General features: G+C 41.5%; 1 protein-coding gene across 5 annotated transcripts in view; it reads right to left on the reverse strand.

Moving 5' to 3' along the window:
* Window positions 1-602: 602 nt before the first annotated feature.
* LOC311269366 (roundabout homolog 1-like) overlaps window positions 603-20,887 on the reverse strand; it is a 103,553-nt gene continuing 83,268 nt past the window's right edge. For all 5 annotated transcript variants that reach the window (XM_084373479.1, XM_084373476.1, XM_084373477.1 and 2 more), the window contains 26 exons: window positions 20,602-20,722; window positions 19,112-19,250; window positions 18,881-19,008; window positions 15,819-15,943; window positions 15,548-15,719; window positions 13,031-13,236; window positions 12,846-12,927; window positions 12,473-12,641; window positions 12,199-12,365; window positions 11,955-12,076; window positions 10,472-10,706; window positions 9,982-10,103; window positions 9,641-9,812; window positions 9,139-9,336; window positions 8,389-8,415; window positions 7,712-7,751; window positions 7,363-7,517; window positions 6,847-7,212; window positions 6,640-6,759; window positions 6,412-6,547; window positions 5,254-5,406; window positions 4,696-5,141; window positions 3,407-3,547; window positions 3,090-3,311; window positions 2,844-2,998; window positions 603-1,917 (listed from right to left, as the gene is read on the reverse strand). In XM_084373479.1, coding sequence (XP_084229605.1) covers window positions 1,903-1,917; window positions 2,844-2,998; window positions 3,090-3,311; window positions 3,407-3,547; window positions 4,696-5,141; window positions 5,254-5,406; window positions 6,412-6,547; window positions 6,640-6,759; window positions 6,847-7,212; window positions 7,363-7,517; window positions 7,712-7,751; window positions 8,389-8,415; window positions 9,139-9,336; window positions 9,641-9,812; window positions 9,982-10,103; window positions 10,472-10,706; window positions 11,955-12,076; window positions 12,199-12,365; window positions 12,473-12,641; window positions 12,846-12,927; window positions 13,031-13,236; window positions 15,548-15,719; window positions 15,819-15,943; window positions 18,881-19,008; window positions 19,112-19,250; window positions 20,602-20,722 — 4,134 coding nt within the window. In that variant the 3' untranslated portion in view covers window positions 603-1,902. The remainder of the gene's footprint in view (window positions 1,918-2,843; window positions 2,999-3,089; window positions 3,312-3,406; window positions 3,548-4,695; window positions 5,142-5,253; window positions 5,407-6,411; window positions 6,548-6,639; window positions 6,760-6,846; window positions 7,213-7,362; window positions 7,518-7,711; window positions 7,752-8,388; window positions 8,416-9,138; window positions 9,337-9,640; window positions 9,813-9,981; window positions 10,104-10,471; window positions 10,707-11,954; window positions 12,077-12,198; window positions 12,366-12,472; window positions 12,642-12,845; window positions 12,928-13,030; window positions 13,237-15,547; window positions 15,720-15,818; window positions 15,944-18,880; window positions 19,009-19,111; window positions 19,251-20,601; window positions 20,723-20,887) is intronic.

Consider the following 20,887-nt stretch of genomic DNA (forward strand, 5'->3'; position numbering starts at 1 on the left):
CATTTTACAAAGCAGATCTATTCAATGATGCCCTCTCTCTCTCTCTGTATATATATATACTATATATATACTGTATATATATATATATATATATATATATGTATATATGTGTGTGTGTGTGTGTGTGTGTGTGTGTGTGTGTGTAAGGAAAATTCAAAGCCTTACTAAAGAATCATTTGCTTCAATACGGTCTAGATGAAAAAAATACATGACTTAATCAGGTTACAGATTATAAAGTGGTGAACTCAAGATGTTTCAGGGGCTGGGGGCTGTGGGGCACCATCGGGCAAAAAGTTGTGATACATTTATAGTGAAAAGAAGGCACTTCACCACGCTTGTCCACTGGAAGGGCACCCTAAAAGGTACTTCATCACATTACTAAACACTTTTTTCTTTGCTGGTGGTAACATTCCTGAAAAAACATGTTTTGAAGATATAAGTGAAATGATGCAAATGATCAACAGGCATCTGCAGTTTTCATCAGTGGCTGGTGTAGTACATGTTATGATACTGAATATCAGGGTTGAAAATCAGTGTTTAATTTGAAACTGCAGAGAGGATAAGCAAAAAAGAATTAGGTTAAAAGAATGAGTGACTTTTTTTGTTGTTGCTTAAGGAACAGCAATATTTATTCAAACAGAGTAGTTAAAGTGACATATTAGTTCCATATATAACTTACAGAATAGGGCTGGACAATATGACCAAAGTCTATAGCACAATGTAAATTTAACTTTATAACTATAAATACACAATATACATATATTCTTAATACATTAGTGCCTAGTAATACTTTCTTGTGCTAGCTTTCTAATTTTTTTTCGAGTTTTGGACCGTGGGCAGATTGGCTGTCTGAAATTCTGGTTCGATGGTTGTTGTAGCTACAGTATTCTATGTCTAATTACATAAGATTCAGTCAATTTTATGTATTCAAAACTGGTATATGAGTGAATTTAGATCTGTAACAGATTAAAATCAGTAATTTTCTAAATTAAGCTTATTGTCCAGCCTTACTCCTGAAGTTATGGCCACGGTCAAGAGAACACAGGACTAAATGAAATAGACTCAGTGTAGAAAACAATAAATGGAGCCAGTCCATGACAGCCAGTTTTTCATCACCCTGAAGAGAGGACAAAGCCGTCAAGATGTTGAGTAAAACCTCCAACAGGTGAATCTGCATGCAATTCTCTTCTCAGTACACACAACAGATAGTTCAAATCTGAATGAAAGCAGCTCAAATGTACGCAACTGAATGCACAATCACAATTAACAATCATTTTGTTCAGCCTGAAGTGAACTGCTGAAATGATTAACAAGACTCTGAAGATTGATTTCCTCCAGACTGAAATTCATATAATAATGACTTTGAATAAAATTAAGTGATTGTGCTTTTATAACCGAAGTAGAACAAATAATACAAAGACAAGATGTACATCACTTATAAAACATTAACACTGTTATATAAAATTTGAATTTGAAGCACTTCTGTGGCAGTAAACAATTTCAAGAATTTACAAGATGGCTGGTAATGACTGAATAACAATTACAGTAAAATAACAAGACAACAAGATCATGTATGGACCGCATCAAGCAGTCGTCATGGACAATGTTTGTGTAGACACTCACGACCGCCATCAAATGTGCATTCATCTTACTTTGCTGAGCAACCAGCGGTTCAGGCTCCTGGTGGCCGGTCACCCGAAAAGCAAACAATAAACAGTGCATCAAATTTGAAGTCCACAGACTTAAAGATGGCAGCACTTTTTCTTTTTTTCCAACACCTAATGAGAAATTTGAAGTAGAAAACGATAGCATGTATTGTGCAGTCTTTTTTCCATATCGTAAAGGTCATAGTCCTTCGTCTGAAGCAACTGCAGGAAATTCCTTTTGTGCTTGCGTTGCTTCTTAGCTTTTCAGGAACTGTGGAAACAAAATAGTGTCATGTTTATCTCCTTTAACTTAAAGTGCAATAATGGTATTTTTGAACCCAGGCCCTATAGTAACACATTTTGGTGTGTAAATGACTTATGTCTACAATAAGTTTTGTAATCGGTCCAGTAGATTGCCTCAGCCGGCAGCGACGGTCCTGCAGTGGCTGCAATGTAATCTTTTGGGGCAACTGCAACCTTTGTAGTTAAATGTTTAACATCTGGAAAATGTCCAACTCACAGGGTGAGGTTGTTCTTCTAAGCATCATTTATGTCACAGAAACAGTTAGTACAGAGAATGAACTCAGTCTCAGTCTGAAATCTTGCAAGAGGTGAGTTGCTGCAGGGAGACTATGATCGAAACATCAAACGTCAAAGTTGGAGAGTGGAGTTTGGAGAACTGCCAGCAACAATTCATTATAAAAGTCATTGCTGAATATTTAACTGATTTTGACAATCTAGATGAGACAACATCTGTAACTACTCATGAGATTTCAGAGAGACTTTTCCTTGAGCGAGTCTTGTGGTTCTAGTTATTAATTATTAAGAATTAATTGTTAACTAGAAGTCCTCAGTGTTATCAGACGCTTAGAATAAGCTCAGCCTGTGAGTAAAAAAAAAAAAAAGCACTTGGTTGTAACTGACAGTCGCTTCTTGCCCCAAAGGACTACATTGCAGCCACTGCAGCCGTGTTTCGCCTGCCAGCTGAAGCTATCTGTAGGACAGATTCCAAAACTTACGAGTGTGAGTATATAAATCATTTACACACCAAAAAATATGGAAAAATTCCCAAATTTCCCTTTAATGCACTTAAATAGCCATAGATAATAAAAGACAAATATATTTGGGTATGACAAATCCACACCAAATACCTAACTAACAGAGAATTTTATATCTGGAATCTTCATTTTGATTTACCCCTTCCACCTGTCCTGTAGGTGCCACCTGTGCTCTCTGTTTGGTCCTCGAGTCCCCACACGACATAAAGCTGGATGAATTAGTACCATCAGGCTCCCTTTGAGCTTGACCTGATGGGAAAGAGGGACGACTGTACAGAAAGATGTCCCCAAATTCTGAAGAAGACACAAGAAAGATAACATTTCAGTTGGCTGTAGCAACTTTTTAAAAAGTTCCACATTGTGAAATATATAGCGCCTCCAGTACCTGAGTGCTGCTGGCTTTTGCTGCCTCCTTTCCCTCCGTGTGGAGTCTTGTGCTTGTCTTGGCTCTCTCTCTGCTCACATGCAGCCTCCTTGACCCTGTGAGTCCCGGTGCTGCCTCGTCGACCCCGGGCCTCCCCAGAGCCCATCCGAGGCAGCGTGGCCCCCCTCACTTTGTACTCACCGTGGGACATCTGGCTGGGGAAACTCAGAGGCATGCAAGAGTCTGGGGATACAGCAGAGCACAGAGATCCACAGGCTAGATCCATTAGGAGATACACAGGGGTAAATTGCTAATCTTATTGCTGGCTCAGTCTTTACCATCATTGAAGACATCTTTGGATTGGTAGTCCTGTTGACCAGACTGGTTCTGTTTATGCCTCCTGGGCCTTTTATGTGTTATTGCAGGGCTCATGTTGCTGTCTGTGGACATGGGGCTGCTGGGTCGCTGGTGCCGCCGGCCTGAAATCATAACACAGATTTAGCACAAATTTTGAGATCAGACAAAATGTTACATTTAACAGTGAACTTAAAGTTGTAATGTTTTATATATACTTATGCAATCATTTCAAGTGTCTGACTTAAAGAAATTCTTAGGAATCATTTTTTATTCTAAAGAAAAAACTATTCCTCAAAAAATTTGCCGGTTGAACTAACCCTATCTGATTCTTGCTTATTTAGTCATTAACATGTAACTGTTGAAATACTCAGATTCAATACCAAGTTTTCAAGTGCTTCATAGCCCATAGTAACTTATGGAGAACAATCTTTTCAAACCTTTGGGTTATAGTGTATGGAAAACTAACATTCCTAGATTCTTGATTTGCTCAAGTCAATAAAATCTAGACCAAAGTTTATATTCTAAAAGATTGGATGTATTTGTGAATTTTTTAATCACTTTTTTGATGAATTATGTTTGCCTTAATTAAAACTAGAACACTTGAATGCTATCGGAAATAAGAGTTGAGACAGAGTGATATCAAACAGGTCCATAGACAGATTCAAACTCATGGATGAAAAATAAACTGTTCATTCACTAAACAAGGAAATCATCGAGTGTGGTGCATATTTAGCATTTTACTGTACATAATTTATTGTCAATTTTCTGTTTTATTAATGCTTCTTGACTTGTAGCACTTGCTTTTTATCATACTTTCTACTTTCTATCGTCTTTGTTATGCACCAAAATACTATTGTACGTATTTGTATCATTGTATGTGAAAACCTACTCGGCAATAAACCTTGTCAACCTAATTGGGGCGCTACAGAAAAAGCCAAGGGATCACCAAAGTCAATGGGATACATTATCTGGGAACTATGAATGTCTGTTCAATATTTTATGCAAACTCGGAACCAATCAATATCATGTGTAGAGGAAAAGTCAAGGGATCACTTAATTCAGTACTATAGGCTTCATCCTCTGGGGACCATGAATGTCTATAAATTTCATGGCAATCCACCCAGTACAGCAGTTGTCGTGATATTTCACTCTGTACTAAAGTGGTGGACCATATGGCAGACTGACATTGCCATCCCGAGAGCCATAACACTGCTGTGGTGAGTGTGTATGAACACAAAATCAAACGTTTACTCCCCAGAGGCCTTCTCACCTGACTCCTCCGGGTATCTGCACATGCGGAGTCCTACAATATCCCGCGAGGAGGCTACTGCCTGGTTAAAATCGCCATCTGTGAAGAAGGATCCCTCCGAGGTGCTGACAACACTGGACCTGCCTGATGAGATGTTGTCCTCAGATGCTGAGCCCCAGCTGTTAACCATGGACCCTGTGACTGATCTGTCCAGATCCCCGATGCTCGAGGCTGGGGTCTGCTCCAGCCCGTGGAGGAGCAGCTTGTGTGGAGAGGGGTGGTGCAGCTGGTGTTTGTGCTTCTGCCGGTTGTCGTGTTGGCTGTAGCGACTTTCAGCGAGCTCTGCGTCTGTCTCCTCCTCTGCCTCCTCCTCATCATCTTCTTGCCCATCAGGGTCCATACAGATGGGTATGGAGCTGTAGGTGTGCGTTGGGGAAATAGGGCGAGGGTGGCTGCTGATGTGTTGGCTGGAAAGTGCATAAAAAAAAAAATCTCTGAAGTCTTGTCACAACAAAAATAGTTGAAGCGTCAGTTAAAAATGGTTGACTGCAGTGTCAGGAAAAGGTTTAATCTGGTTACCTGAGGTGCTCAGCCCCATCATGCAGGCCATTGCTCAGGTCTCCCTGTAGTGGTGTGATAGGTGGGTGACTATAGGACACTTCAGGAGGGGATGAAGCGGCCCCTCTGACTGGTGGAGTAGGACAGCCTTCTATTCTCTGCTCTGGATCAAAACTGATAAGAAAAGGACAACTGACATGAGGAAATGGCTAAAGGAATGAGGGGTGCTGGAAGTCCTGCCGGATTAGTCACAGCCCATTAGACATCTGTGCAAATCCCCCTGGTCCTCCATCCAAACACGCATTTACATCATAGAAAAACCTATGATGATAAACAATAAGCTCTCTGCACCATCTGTTTTTCTATTGCATCTCTTGAAAGCATGCTTCTTTCTCTTCTGTTCATTGTACATTACATTAGGTAAATGTCTGAAAATGACAAAAAATTGAAATTGTGCAATTTGCTTGGTGCTGGCTGTGACAATACAGCCATGTTTTGCAGGTAGGCAGGTAATATCATACCTCCTAATAACTAATCATAATATTGTTTGTTTTCAGTCGGTTTTATTGGGCTGTTTTTTTTTTTGAGTCTTGCTGCCAGACCGCCATGAATGATGGAAATAAATACATCTATCTTTATAAAATAGATTTTGAAACTTTGCAACGCTCTGGAGTTCAAAGATTTAGAAGTACTTTTAAATGTCACAGCGGATACTTCTGTATCTTTTGCCAGACAGCAGCTGGGTGAACCGACTGTGGCTGGGGTGAGGGTTGTCTTTTAGTATCCTTTGGGCTCTATGCAGACATCTCACTTCAAATGCTAATGCTAATAACATTAGTGAATCCTAATATTTATCTGCAACTACAGAGTTCAAACAGAATAAATAGACATGCACAATTCTTTGTAGGCAGCTCTTGAATGCTGATTAAAAATTAGGATGTCAATGTCATTAATTTTCTACAGTTTAATATGGTGGGCTGCATTTTGCTGAGGCTTATGCACTGGATAATCAGTTAAGAAGAAATAAAATCATATATTTGGTGCATATTTTAGGGCATTTTGAAGCACAGCATTTACTTAAAAACCTAACTTCAACACTACCAACTGAAAGAGCAATGATGTCTGTGTATTACTGTGTGCTGTGCAGAAGTGCAAGCATCTGCATCGCTTCCCCCTTACTTCCTTTCCATGGGCAGGCTGTACTCATCACAGTCACAGGCATTAGCATGAGGAGGAGACGGGGCTTCTCCCCAGGTTACTGCATTATGTTTTGGGATCTTTGGAGCCCGCGTTCCCTTCTTTTGATTCTGACTCCCTGAGAAATGAGAGGGAAACATCAAGGTAAACGCCGACGTATGGCGTGCCTCGTTAAAATTCAACACTGTGCCGTGTAGCTGTTGGCCTTACCTGAAGTGCTGTTGCTGCCTCTGTCTGAGCTGTGGTGTGAGCCTCCTGTGCTGTGATCACGGCTCTGGTTGTAGGGGATAGTTTTGGGATGGATCATTCCTTCGCTCCCTTGAAGATGATCTGAAAACAAAGGAGTGAGGAAATTTGCAATGTCTTTCGTTTTTCATATAAATGATGTAAAGCAAATCAAACTTAAGCCTATTTTACCTTTATTTAGCATGTTCTGCTCAATAATGTTATATTGCATCTGCGCAGCCATCTCCTTCGGTATTGGAGGCAAGCTGGGAGGCTGTTTCCAGCTCGGTATGTCCAGAGGCTCAGCTATAGCACCACCACTGGCTGCTTTATTCTTAATGTTGGCCTGAATGAGCTGTGTGGTGGCGTACGGGATGGGTTCATATGTGGCTGCTGAATCTCCGCCCGGACTCACGTAGCCAAAGTTGGAGTTGGTGAATGTTTTAATCTCATTGAGCTTGTTGGAGAGGTTCACGTCGCTGTAAATGGCCGTCTCAGAACCAAGCTGTCCCGCCTGTTTGTTTTCTGGATGGTTTCCATAGTTTGCTATGCAGTCAGCTGAGAGGGAACAAAGCAGCACATGAACACAGCGAGACCACAACTCACAAAGCTTTAGTGTTGCTGGATGCTGCTTGATTTTTATTAGACATCTTAGGCTTAGGCTCCTTCAGTACCTGAACTATGACATGAACTCATTCTTGCACAAACCTGGTCGGCTGTATGTTGTCATGTTGCTGTCACTGGTGCCGTTGCCGTTATTGCAGCAGTTGATGCTGCAGTCCTTGTGATTGGCACATGCATTTGGCCAATTGTCTGGCAGCCACAGCTGGTTTAGAGGTTCACCCATGCTGAGAAGGCCAGGTCTGCAACAAGGAGGACCACAGAGCTGTCAGTCAAAACCTGCTGTTCTCATATTTCGCTGATGAATGAGCACAGGGCGGATGCGCGAGGTTCATCCTTTAAAGCAGGGAGACACCTCCCCCTAGTGTTTCCACAATGCAAGTGCATGTCTCCTGTTAGTCTTTATATAACATAAAAGACCAAAAATAGCACTCACCTGCCAGCACTGCACACAGATTCTCCTCTTTGATACGCGACTGCAGAGAGAAACAGAAAAACATTAAACCTCGATGAGCTGTCAAAAAGAGGAAGTGCCAAAGGCTGAGAGGAACCATGAAAGACAGGTAGACATTGGAAGCAAGAGTCTTAAGTCAAGTCTAGACTAACTTCAATATATGCTTCTGACTATGGTTTAATGTGCATGAAGGCAGCACAAATAATTGCCTGTGCCTGTACTGATCTCGGCATAACTTAACAGCCTGTTTGAGATCATCAAACAAGAGATGATCTGCTGTAGAATACATTCCACATTTTCCTCACTTAATCAAATGTCATGTTTATGTCTATCACATTTATATGTTCTTTTGACACTTTTTGACCTTTCCTTTCCAATGTCTTCTTCTACTGGACGTCTGCTAAAACTGTCTGTAATCTGTAACCTTGCTTTTGTTTTTATTGTCTTTTAAATGCAATTTTAACATTTTCTTTATGTCTTAATGTCTTATTTTCATGCATTGTTATGCCCTGCGTCTAAATAGTGCTCTTAACAATCCTCTAAAGAAACAGGATGCAGTTTCATCTTGGAATGTTTTAACAGAATAATTACTCCAATAATTTGCTTGCCATATACATCAAATATCTTAAACATTAGCAGATGAATCATACTGTACATACCTGTGGGTGTAAAGGTGAATGACGGGACTGTATAGACAGACAAAGACAGGGAAGAGGATTAGGATGAGTAAACTGAGCTACTGCTACTGCATGTGCTTAGACAATTACACTCTGCGGTTTTGCTGCGTCTACGCACGTACTCTCTGCTGCGTGACGGACATCTCTTCATGTGTACAAACATTTAAATAACCACATGCCTGCTGCCTTACCGCTGCCTCTGTCTTTGACATGAGTGTCCAGGTGAAGGTTAATGGGGGTGACAGGCAACCCGAGACAGAGTGGGGGAAAATAACAGCAATATTGCTGCAGACAGGGTAATGGCAGGTTGACAGGTCTGTGCCTGCAAGAACTGTGCTGTGTGGAGGAAATGACACTCTACAAATGACTAAAACTAAAGGTCAGCCTTTGACTGTCGGCACAGCCGCAAATGCAAATTTGTTTCTGAAGTCTTGGTGTCAAAGGAAGATCAGACCTGAGTATATTTCACCCTTTGATGTGATGGGCTTATCAGCGTCTAAAAATATTCCTTAATAGCACCGCCATGAAGACTGAAATGCTCTTTAGCTTGGCGGCAACATGTCATGGCTTGATCCCTTCTACAATTATATCGACCTTCAAATGCATCCACAAAAGTAACATGATAAGCTGCTTTTCCAGACACACACTTGGCTTATGTGGTTAGCATCTTGAACATACATACATGTATCTATCTGCTTCTCTACAATACACACACAACAGAGAAACACACACCCTTGCGGATGCCAGTGTACGTGCTGCTGAGGCCACTTCTCTTCTTGCGGTGACGGTAGAGCCACACGCTGAAAATCATGAGGACCAACCAGCAGGTGGCGCCAATGCCTGCGATAAAAGCCGGCTGCCTCACAACGTCTGAGATCTGGGACAGAGTGTCTCTCTCCTCACTGATATCCATCATCTGGCCTGCAGAGTCTAAAAAAGAGGGAGAAATTACTACATGCGCATGAAAATAACAGAAATGACGTGCAGAAAGCCAAACTGAAGATTTCAGTGTGTAGAAAAATGTTGATGCAGCAGCAAAGATGCAAAATATTGTTTAAAAACTAATTTAAAATGAAAAGTAATCATAGCCTAAGCACAATATGGTGCTATATTTAAATATGTATGAAACTGTCTAATGAATAGAGGGCAAAGAAACATTGTAGAAGTGTTTATCCTAAGATACTGTCACCATTTTCAGGTCTAGTTTTGTGACATGAACACTCTCTTCTCTCACCTAACTGAAAGAAAGTGACATCGCTCCTGACCCCGGGTCCGGCACCGTTGCTTGCCGCGACCTCTACACTGTAGCGAATTCCAGGTGCCAGGCTGGGGATGAGCACAGAGAACGTGGAGCCGTCGACTGACTGGTTTACATGATACCGGCTCTCATTACCCAGGCACCAGATCTGTGGATAGAGGGTGAGGAGGAGAAGAGATGACAGTGATTGCCTGAGGGACGCATCCGACAACACAAGAGGCGCCATCACAAAGCCTCGTTAAGATGCCATTTCCATTTTTTAACTGGGATGGTCTGGAGCATGAGTACAGGAGACGGCTGGAGCCTTCTTTTCCTACCTTGTATTCCTGAATGAGTCCAGCCTCTTCCCGTTGTGGAGGCGGTTTCCAAGCAACCAGAATGGCGGTCCCATTGGCATCACTCTTTGTCACTGTAACGCCCTGGGGTGCTCGGCTAGGGGCTAAGATGATGAAGCAACCAGTTAGCCACAAAAACATAAGCATAATTTGCCTCAAACAGGTTCTTTAAGTTAAGATCAATGTAAAGTGTCACATTTAATGTAAAGTTTTCTATCATGTTGAGTCAATGTGTGTCAATTAAATAAGAGTAAATTAAATCACACATCTAGTTATTTAAATTAAACACATTGACTCAACATGATAGAGAAACTTTGCATTAAATGTGACCCTTTCTTTGCATTAAACGCATGTATCATCATCCAAATATAAAATAATAGAACGAGATTAATTCAATAATGTTATTCAGTTCCTCTCTGCTATAATTATAGATGCATTTCATGCTGTAGGACAAAGGTTCTCAGACAGTCACCTTCTTCCAAGGTCCTGACCACTTTCACCTCGCTGTCAGCTCCCTGGAACTCATCAAAGAAGGGGCGCACTTTGAACTCATAGATGGATCCTCTCTTCAGCTGACCGATCACCACCCCGTCCTCCCGCGGGGCGCGTACCTCCATGACGCTCCACTGCCCCTCTGGCTGGCCGTGTTCGGCGGACGGCCTGTAGAGCACCTTGTAACCCTGGATGTACGGGGACTGCTGCTCGACCTAGTGGAGGCGCAGGGGATAAAACATGCTGTGCGTTTCATTTCATGTGATAGTGAGAGCCAGAATCAAAGAGACGTGTGGACGCACTGTAGTTATTATTACTTTAACGCAAGTAAAGTCTGAGGTTTGAACAATTTGTCTATTAATCAGTCAGTTGTCAACTATGAAATGAATCGCTACTACTTTGATAATTGCTTTATCCGTGCGAGTAATTATTTAAGAGAAATAAAGTCTAAATCCTCTGATTCATGCTTCTTAAATGTGAATATTTTCCTCGTTTCTTTACTCCTCTATGACTGTAAGCTGAATGTTTTTGGGTTGTGGTCAAAAGAAGACATTTGAGGATGTCATCTTGGGCTTTGCAAAACACTGATTGACCTTTATTCACCATTTTCTGACATTTTATAAACCAAACATCAACCAATTAATTGATTAAATACTTGACAATCAAACTCATTAGTTGCAGCCCCAAAAACATATATCTCTGAGGTTAGAGCCTCATCTTGTATGAGAGTGAACATCCTGCAGGAAGGATCTGTCAAAACTCAATTAATTCCCTTTTTGCCTTTAGGGTGACACAGTTGAACATTTCCTCATATCTGAGACTTCTCACCGTAAACCAAAATATGAGGTCATTAATCGTTTCCCCTCAGCATGGTTCTGGTTAAACTCAAGCCTGGAGAGGACTAAGCACTTTCCATTTAAACCACATAATTATGACAAAGGATTCCTGAAAAGATTTCTGTGGAGAAAAGCACAATGTATCACACCACAGATAAATTCTCTGTGGAGTGGATTCATTGTCTGTTGATAAATGTTTAGAGAGAAAAAATAGACGTAATTTAAGCCTGAAATAAATCTTTGAAACACTTTGCGTTCACACAAGACAGTTTTTTGCCCAGATGCTCCTGCTTAACTATTAAGATCTCTACGTTGAAGTGTATTTGCTCATTAATCAGTGAGAGCTCACCTCTTCGTGTTCCTTGGAGGAATAAGGGAAAACATATCAGAGGATATCAGGGAGTCAGTTATACAGTAAGCCCTGATAAAAAAAACACTGTCAGCTACAGACAGTCTTGGATTTTTTTTATCCATAACCCCTTGGCTTTTATATCATTTGTTTGAGTGCATCATGTGTTTACATTTACTTGTACAATTGCACGTTTGACCTTTTCCCATATTTATCCTAGCCCAGACATGAGTATATATGACATTAAATGTTGAACATGTGCAGGACAGTCATCTTACCATCCACTGCACCCTGACAGCAGAAGATGAAAGCACGGTCGGGGTGTGTAGGTGGATAACCACGTCTCCCAGCTCCCTCTGGATGTGCCGGTGATCCACTCCCTGCATGGTGGAAGTGCTTTCTGTTGGTACAAAAGAAACATCATTTGAACACAAGAAACATACAGCTTCTCTGCAGTCGAAATGATATCTGTTCAAGGTGAAAAAGAGCTAATGGAAAGGAATGAAAAGCAGCCACACTGACCCTGTGTTCTGACAGAGTCAGAGATTGGACTGGGGTCACTGAGGCCGAAAGCATTCACCGCTCTGACCATGAACAGGTAGACAGTAGCAGGCTTCAGGTTCTTTAGGACAAAGGTTTGTGTCTTGATATGCTCAGCTAGGGTCACCCATCTGCTGCCTAACGTATAACTGCAGGGAGAGTAGAAGAAATGATACGCACATAAAAGGAAACATCAGATCATAAATACAAGAAAAAGTAAATAGTTCTAACATGCTATATACTACACAAGTCTAACCTGAATGCCTCTATTAGGTAAGATGTAGGTGTTGCACCAGTGCTGGGGTTCAATTTCCACGACAGAGTGACAGAGTTGCGGCCGACGTCAGTCACCTCAGGTTTAGATGGAGTACCGGGAATCAGGTTGGGGTCTATAGGGTGACTGGAATGAACAACAACTCCAAACTCTGCAACAGAGATACCGACGAATTGATTAATTCATAAAGTTCACAACGTAGGTCTCTTCAGCATGTATTAGAAGAAAAGTTCATCCAAAAATTTAAATTCAGTCATTATCTAGTCACCCTCATGCCAGTGGAAAGTCAGAGGAAAGTTATGTGGTCTGCAAAACATTTCTGGAGCTCCTATTAACTGAAGTAGATGTCACCTACCCTCCACCTGTAAGTATGCAGTCCAGGAAGCCTCTCCATCAGGGCTAGAAGCCACACAAGTGTAGAAGCCTGTGTCTCCCAGCTGAGGAGAGAAAGTACAGTGAGAGATATTAGTGGGTTGGTTTCAGCTCAGTGCAGTCGCTTTAGCTACTAATTAAAAACTGATGTATTACTTCATCCCCTACCTTAGCGTAGCGAATCTCAAGTGACCCTGTGTTTGCTATGGACATGCGGGAGTCCACTGGAGACACCACCGCGCCATCCCTCTTCCAGTGAACTGTTGGAGGTGGAGTGCCAGCCGTCTGACACCCCAGGACCACTGTGCTGTCCACAGGCACAGTCTGATTGAGCGGACCCTGCCTGATCACAGGAGGAGGGTGGTCTGACCCAGCTAATGAAAAAACAAAAGAAGGGAAGTGAAAGACTAATAATGTTAATATGAGTGTTATAAAGATGTGTAGGATTCCGAGGCAGGGATGGAATAAAATATTCATAATTCTGTTTTCATTAGTGTATAACCACCTGAAACTAACAATTATTGTGTTTTTGTTACCTTAGAATGAGCCAGTTTAATTACAGAGGTAGCAAGACCTCTAACACAGAGTCTGTGCTGCCTCACCATGTTTCTACAGTAGCCCAGAACAGACAAACCCAACACTGAAAAAATTCCGATATTGATATATCGGCAGATATACACACATTTTGTTTACAGCAGTGCACTGAAACAGTAAACTTACTGAGAATGTAATAGTTTTCATGTTGGCCGATCCTGACAACATACTGTATACGGCGATCCTGATATATATACAGTATACATTTATACATATACGATATACATATTTATATATACATATTTTTTTGTTTGTTTTTTTTCTGTCGACAAAAGCCATTCCAACTAGAATACAGTATGTTTAAGGTTTTGATGGTCATGTTTAAGCAACTAAAAGCATTTGTTTGAGGTTGGAGAACAAGGTTGTCATTACAAGCACAATATGGGTAAAGTAAGGTTTAGCTTAGGCAACAAAAACACTTGGTTTTTGTTGCATGAGGTTAAAGAAAGATCTCAAGTCTGTCACAGGACTGTGGCTGAGGCGGAGTGGCTAAGATGCATACCGTGTCACCACAATGTCCCCTGTTCAATTCCAGTCAGTGACCTTTGTTGCATGTTATTCCTGTCTCTCTTCCTGCCTTTTTCTGTCTGTATCCCCACTATCACTATTGGATAAAGGCCAAAAATCAGTACACAGTCAACAGCATATTATGGAAGTGGAAATTGGGGAATGATGTTCACAAAAGATCAAAGTTAGGAAGAGAGAGACGGAAATAAAAGTGAGAAAGATGAAAGTAGAGAAAATGAAAACGAAATGCCGTCAAAAAATGAAAGACAGATAAGATGTGAAAGATATTGAGAGGCAAATTGCTAAAGAGAGAACAATAGGTTTAGGTGGCTGTGCAGGCAGTGAAGGAAAAAGAAATCAACTTTTCCCCTCCAGCGGAGAGCAACTAATCGTTCGCTCGACAGTGGGTTCTGCTGGAGCTGACTCCAATCATGACGGCAAAGCCCAACTAATAACAATCCCACTTAGATAACGGAGCTCTCTTCTCTCTCTCTTACATTTTAAAACCCGGTGGATGGGGGTAGAGGTTCTTGATAAATAAATAAAAATACAAAAAAGAAAAAAAAGGTGATGGAAACAAGCCTCGAAAACTGCCTGAGGTAATGCGGACCGGTTATTTCCATACAAATGCACCACTCCAAAAGGGGATGAGAGGAGTGTGTGGTGGGGTGGAGAGAATTTGGGGGAGGGGGGAGAGTAGAGAGAAACAGGTAGAGGGGAGAGAGTGCAGCGCTATAGACCAGCCTCATTTCCCTACTATGGTGGATGCAGAACGCACTACCATCAGATAATCCTTTAAAACTAATAGGGCTGCACCGAACAACTCACTGTGTTTATGCAGTAACTGTCTGTTTGAGCCTGAAGCGATTATTTTCATTAATTTAATATACGTACAAGGTACAAAGTTACCCAGACACATGTATTCATAATCACACAGGTCATTTAATTGGGAGCTTGTAGACTTTGCTGGCGGTGTGTAATTACTGGTGTGGGCCTCCAAGCATATTTAAATTGCTTTTCTTAAACAATTAACGCAGTTGTTTCATCACCTAGGATTTGGATTGCAGTCCCTCACACCAAAAGTGCCTAAAAAAATATCACATATCAATCCTGCAGTCTTAATTTGCAGACAACTACAGTAGACTGTGTTGTATTAATAGAAACTACAGGTAATCATTATTCTCTGTCCCCTAGGCCTCTTCATTTAGATTATATACTGTTAAGTTGCAAGTTAGGAAATTATATTTTTAGAGGTAAGAGAGATAAAGCCAGACACTCTTTACACACACACGATCGCCATGGTAACAGAGCATTTTGAGCCCCACATCTCCTGAAATCCCTTCCCTCCTGAAATCCCTCCCCCGACACTTAGTAACTAAGGCCAACCTCAGGGGAGGGGTGAGCTACCCTCCCTTATAGGTGTGGTACCTATAAGGGATGGCAGCTCACCGCAGTCTCCAACCAAGGCCAGTTTGTAGGCTAATACACCTGCTCGACGCATGAAAGCTGCAGCAGCAAAGTAGTCTGTTTAGCCAAAAGACCAAACATTGAAGGTAGAAACACCATCATCATCTCTTCACTCACAGTCCGCGACCTCCAGCAGAGCCTTGGTAATAACACTGCCAGCGATGTTGAGAGCCTGGCAGCTATAGAAGCCGCCGTCGGAGCGCTGAACATCGGTAATGGTCAAACTGCCCATCTGAGAGACAGAAAGACGGCTAAAGGGCTGTTGAGGCTGGGAGGAGAAGAGGAGACTCTGGAGGAGACAGAGATCACAGAGTTAGAAAACCATTCGCTGGCTTTATTTGCACTGAGCTGTGATTTAGCGTGATGACAGACTGAGGGTCAGTCTCACCTCGCTGCCCTCCTTCTGCCAGAAGATAGCAGGCTGTGGGTTGCCAGTGGCCTCACACTGGAAGGTGACTGTCCTGCCCACCGCCACCACCTGGTTCCTGGGGCGTATGGCAAATGCTGGGGGCACTGTAGAGGAAGAAGGTCCTAATTACATGGCAGCCTGTTACATGTTCATCATTCCCAGTTTATGACCATCTCAGTATGCATAAAAAGCTCAAGAAACAGTCATTATTTACCTTTTAAAAATGAAAAAAAAAGGCAAATTTCTATCAATTTACCCACAGAAAACATAAATTACATACTGTATTGGTGGATGGAATTACAGTGCCAGATAGGACAATAACAGGGGCTCATGATTTCCTGTTGCTGTCTGATGGTAGATGAGGGATGGATGACAACTTACCAGTATTGACTACAAGGGAAAAGACACAGACAAAAAAAGAGCAGTGCGATGAGTAATGGAGGCTTGTATACAGACATGGAACTACAACAGTATTGGCACATGCTTGAATGAATGTGAACTAAAGAATTAGTATGAAAAAACATTAGACAGTCAGTAATATTAGGGTGCAAGAGAGGCCCTGTTCAGACCTGATATCAACATGCGTCTTGAGTGACCAAATCAGAAGTGGTGGCTTTAAATGCAGCTGTGAATGTCTCAGAGAGGCATTGAGGACGCATTTGAGATCACTGAGACCTCAGTCAGAGGTGGTCTGGGCTTTTTTTTTTCAAATACAGTCAATAAAAACCAATATTGCCTGCTTCTTTGTCACCTGTGGAGATTGTACCCAGACTCCCTTAAAATATCATACAATTCTGTGTGTTGTTGAGTTAGGAGAAACTTTATAAACTTTATAAAACGCTGTTTATGACAAATTATTTGGGCCTTCTTGTCAATTTGGCAAATGTTATACATTAAGTTCTTTCTTTCTTTGGGTTAAACACATTGTGTTTTTATCCCAGTGATGTACGTCTTTACTTGCATGTAGAGTGCATGTTAATGCCTGACAAACTTTGAGCTGTCCACTTGTGATCGGATCACTCAGGACGGATGTGAATACCAGGTCTGAAAAGGTGCCTTTCATTCAAAGTGTTAATATTTTCATTTTATTTCTTTTTATTTCTATAATATTTCTTCCCTAACCTAGTGTTTATGAGGATATTCATTCATTATTATTATTCTAAACACAAATATGGAGAGGCAGAGGGGAAAAAGAAAAGAAAGAGAAATTACAATCTCATATTGGGATAATACACATTTGCTAAGTATTTTATACGCTTAATTAAATTTGACCTCCCCATAGAGAAATACATTCAGTGTGGATGAACAACTCTTTCATATGTTCTCATACATTTTTAAGTACATGAAAAGTGTTTATGCTTTTGGAATGAAAAGTTAAATATTTATTGAGATGCCTTAATTTGTAATGGCCAAAAAATAACAAAGGACATGGCTTGTTGTTCAGCCCCTATTAGGCCCAGCAGACTAGTTGACTGCGAGGTGTTAAAAGTATATGTAATTGCTGGTTTAAGTTGCAGAGCCAGCCTGCCTTGAGGTGGATTGGGACAGAGATATAACCCACTAATGAGGACATAAACCTGTGTGGGGTGAGAAAGGAGCATTGTGTCTGGATGAAAGGTGGAAGTGAGAGCTGCTGGTTTTATGCAGGCATCTGTTCTACTAAATGTACAAGACAAACAACCACACATTTATAGATGGGAACTACTGTTCGTTTTGACATCTGTAAAGCAGATTTATAGTGAAATGAATGGTTAGCTAACCAGCTGGTTTTGGAACGACTGGGAGAGGATGACTGCGGTGATTGCAACATTTTTGTGTTCAATGAATGTCTTTTTACAAAAACGTAAAGTTCCTGATTTTGCAGAAAAACTGTCTGTAAAGATGTGCATCATGCATTGTAAAGGCAACTTTTGATCATCTAAAAGTTTCTCCCGAGTTAATGAATGAAAAAACAGATTGTTTTAATTAGTACAACCCTGAAAAGTAATTTGACCTCCTACTTGGGACCTGTGCTCCTTGGCCTGTTACATCTGTTTCAAATTGCAACTGTTTGATATCAACCAAATCCTCTTAATCGGAAAAAATGACTCTGTGGTTAAGACTGATAGAAAGTAGGTTATCACTGAGAGAATTCTTTTATTTAATTTTGAAATGCACATTCATTTAGACAGCCCTCTGTTTCCTCCCATAATACAACTTCTATTCATCTCCCAGTTCTTCCTGCCCTTCTCCATTCCCTGCTCAAATTAGCCATGGTCCCCCATGACGCTCGTTTTCTCAGGTTTTTGGAGGGAGAGGGACACGATGTAATTGGAACCATGTCATTTCCCAGCATGGAACCAGCCCTGCCTTATCTTTAATTAAGTCCTACTGTCCTCACAGTCCGTGTCACCCACTGTGCCACCGCTGAGTGTGTGTGTTTTATGTATGTGTATATATACAGTTTATACTGTAAATATATGGCTCTGTGTGTGATGCGATGAGAAGTGTCTTACTGCTCATTTCCTGCCACTGATTTAAGGACCAAAGGGTGTCATTGTGGCAGGACATCTCAGACCAAATGAATCCATTTTCCGCGGTCACGTAAACATTTACTTTGCATGCTCGTCTCAGTTTATACAGGACATTACTATGAAACTATGCTGTAAACAAACTGCTGCAATGTCCTATATAGCTTGTTGTTTAGAGCTGGAGCCTTCTGCAGACATTATATGACCTCAAGCCAGGAAGTGAAAAGTAAAAAAAAAACCCACACGCACACGCACACGCACACGCACACACACAAAAACCCAGGAGGTAATTCTGCCTGTCTGCCTGAGGCACAATAATGAAAACTAGGTCTGGATAAAAGGAAAGGTAAAAGTCACAGCCTGCTAATTTGTGACACTTCGCAACTGGATTAGTTCTTCATTTAGGCTAGAAGCAGCTGTCTTGCAAATATTCAAAAAAGGGGCTCTGAAAAAAGTGCGTGAACTGTATACAGAAGAGAAGGCTGTGCTGTGGATAGAGGACATTACATGTAAGGGGTGAGCTGTACTGACCGTGTACAGTAAGCGTGGCGGATGCTTCCGATTTTCCAACCATGTTCTCTACTACGCATGTATAGGAGCCCTCATCCGAAGAGGTCACTTGGCGAACAATCAAGGTATGGTCCTCCAGGATTTCGAATCTGTAGGCAGGACGGACACACAAAATCAAGAGATGAAAGAAGAAGTTGAAACGCCATGGCTTTCATGGTAAATTAATGTGTCAAGAGGGCCTTTGTGCATTACCTGCCCTTAGGCAGGTCAGAATCATCTTTTCTCCAGCGGACAGTGGGAACAGGGTCTCCTTGAACCACACAGTGGAACTCCACGCTCTCGTCTGCCAACACCACCACACTGCTGGGCCGCTTCAGGAAGGTCGGGCGCTCTGGAGTGTAGCACAGCGGCAACAAACACAGTCATCATTGTCTATTGTCTTTTGAGTAAAAGTCCAATATTATGCTCATTTTTAGGTTCATACTTTTATATTGGATGTCCATGAAAAAATGTTTACATGCTTTAATGTTAAAAAAACACGTTATTTTTCTTATCCTGTCCATAGCTGCAGCACCTCTATTCACCCTTTGTCTGAACGCTCTGTTTTAGTGCCTGTCTCTTTAAGGACCCCCCCCTCGAAAAGGTCTGATTGGTCAGGATTGTTTCCTGTTTTTTTGCAACTGCAGCCATGCTGGGGGCTTGGCTGAAGGCGGGCACTGTAAAGTTTTGAAATCACAACGTTACGGACATCCTGATGGCTCGTTTAAAGGCACAGTTTCTGAATATGGACTGTGTGCATTTTGCCATGGATTGAGTGTTTTGATACTTTCCCTGTATTTATAAAGCACCTAGACCTGCTTTATAATAAAAGAAACTTATGGAAATCTCACTTTCTACAATATTAGACCTTTAAGGGTTTTACTTGCATAAATTTGAAATAACATTCACTTGATGCAAGGAACAATAATCGCAAAATAAGACCATTTACTTTGGAATTCATAGATTGAATATGAGCACAGTCAGGCAGATATCTGGTGAGGTACGGAAAACACTTTTTGACAGAAAAATCACGTTTTACTTGAGCATTTGATCGACTACGACTACAAATGCTGTCTGATCTCATCACTTCAACCAATTGCTGAAGGAATTGTACTGAAGAAACTCATCTACATATTGCAATTATCACAGAGTTTGAAAAAAGATATATTCTCATGATGATCATTTCAGTCTCCAAAGTCATTTAGTATGCAGAACTTGTTGAACAACATATTTTGACCTGTGTCTGCATTCAGCTGGATCATTCTCATACCCTTGAATGGCTCTGTGAGACAATATATTCCCAGCCTCAATCAAGGTCATCTAACCATGTGATAGTGATAAGAGCTCTAGTCTGATGGGAAATGTTAGGTGGGAGATGGAGAACTGAAGCTGGAAACGGGCATTTGGGATGGGGGGTGCTAGAGGGAGCATTAGGAGCTTTTGTACTGAAAGGTTCAAGGGGCTGTAGCGTTCGATGTAGCAGTGGTAGATGTTCAGCACGTTTTTGGTGGTAAACCTCTCCAAAGCTGGCAGACTAGATGGTAGCGCTGCATAATCAATGTAATTAATGGGTCATTATACCCCGGTGACAAAGACCTCACATAGCGGACAGGCAAACTAAACCACCGTGAACTGAGAGGGTACTTAGACTAAGTGAAGCACTGCGAAATTGTGAAATGCAATCACAAAGCTGCAAATTTTACCGAGCACAGTGAGTTCAGCGATCTCGCTCTCCCTCTCTCCCACCATGTTTGTTCCAACGCAGATGTATTTCCCTGCATCGCTCTTCCTGGTGTTGGTGATCATCAGCTTGCCACTGCGGATCTTAAAGAAAGCACAGAGTCCAACAAATGTCACATCGTCATGATTTCATTGGTATTTTCAGTGAAAATGAAAATTGAGGATGCACAAATGCTCATTCCCACTAATTGTGAATCATACTGGAATTGCGATATCTGTCAAAATAATTCCAACAGGATTTTTTTTCAC

Source organism: Pagrus pagrus, assembly GCF_965226575.1.
Source record: "Pagrus pagrus genome assembly, chromosome: 14".
Lineage (NCBI taxonomy): Eukaryota > Metazoa > Chordata > Actinopteri > Spariformes > Sparidae > Pagrus > Pagrus pagrus.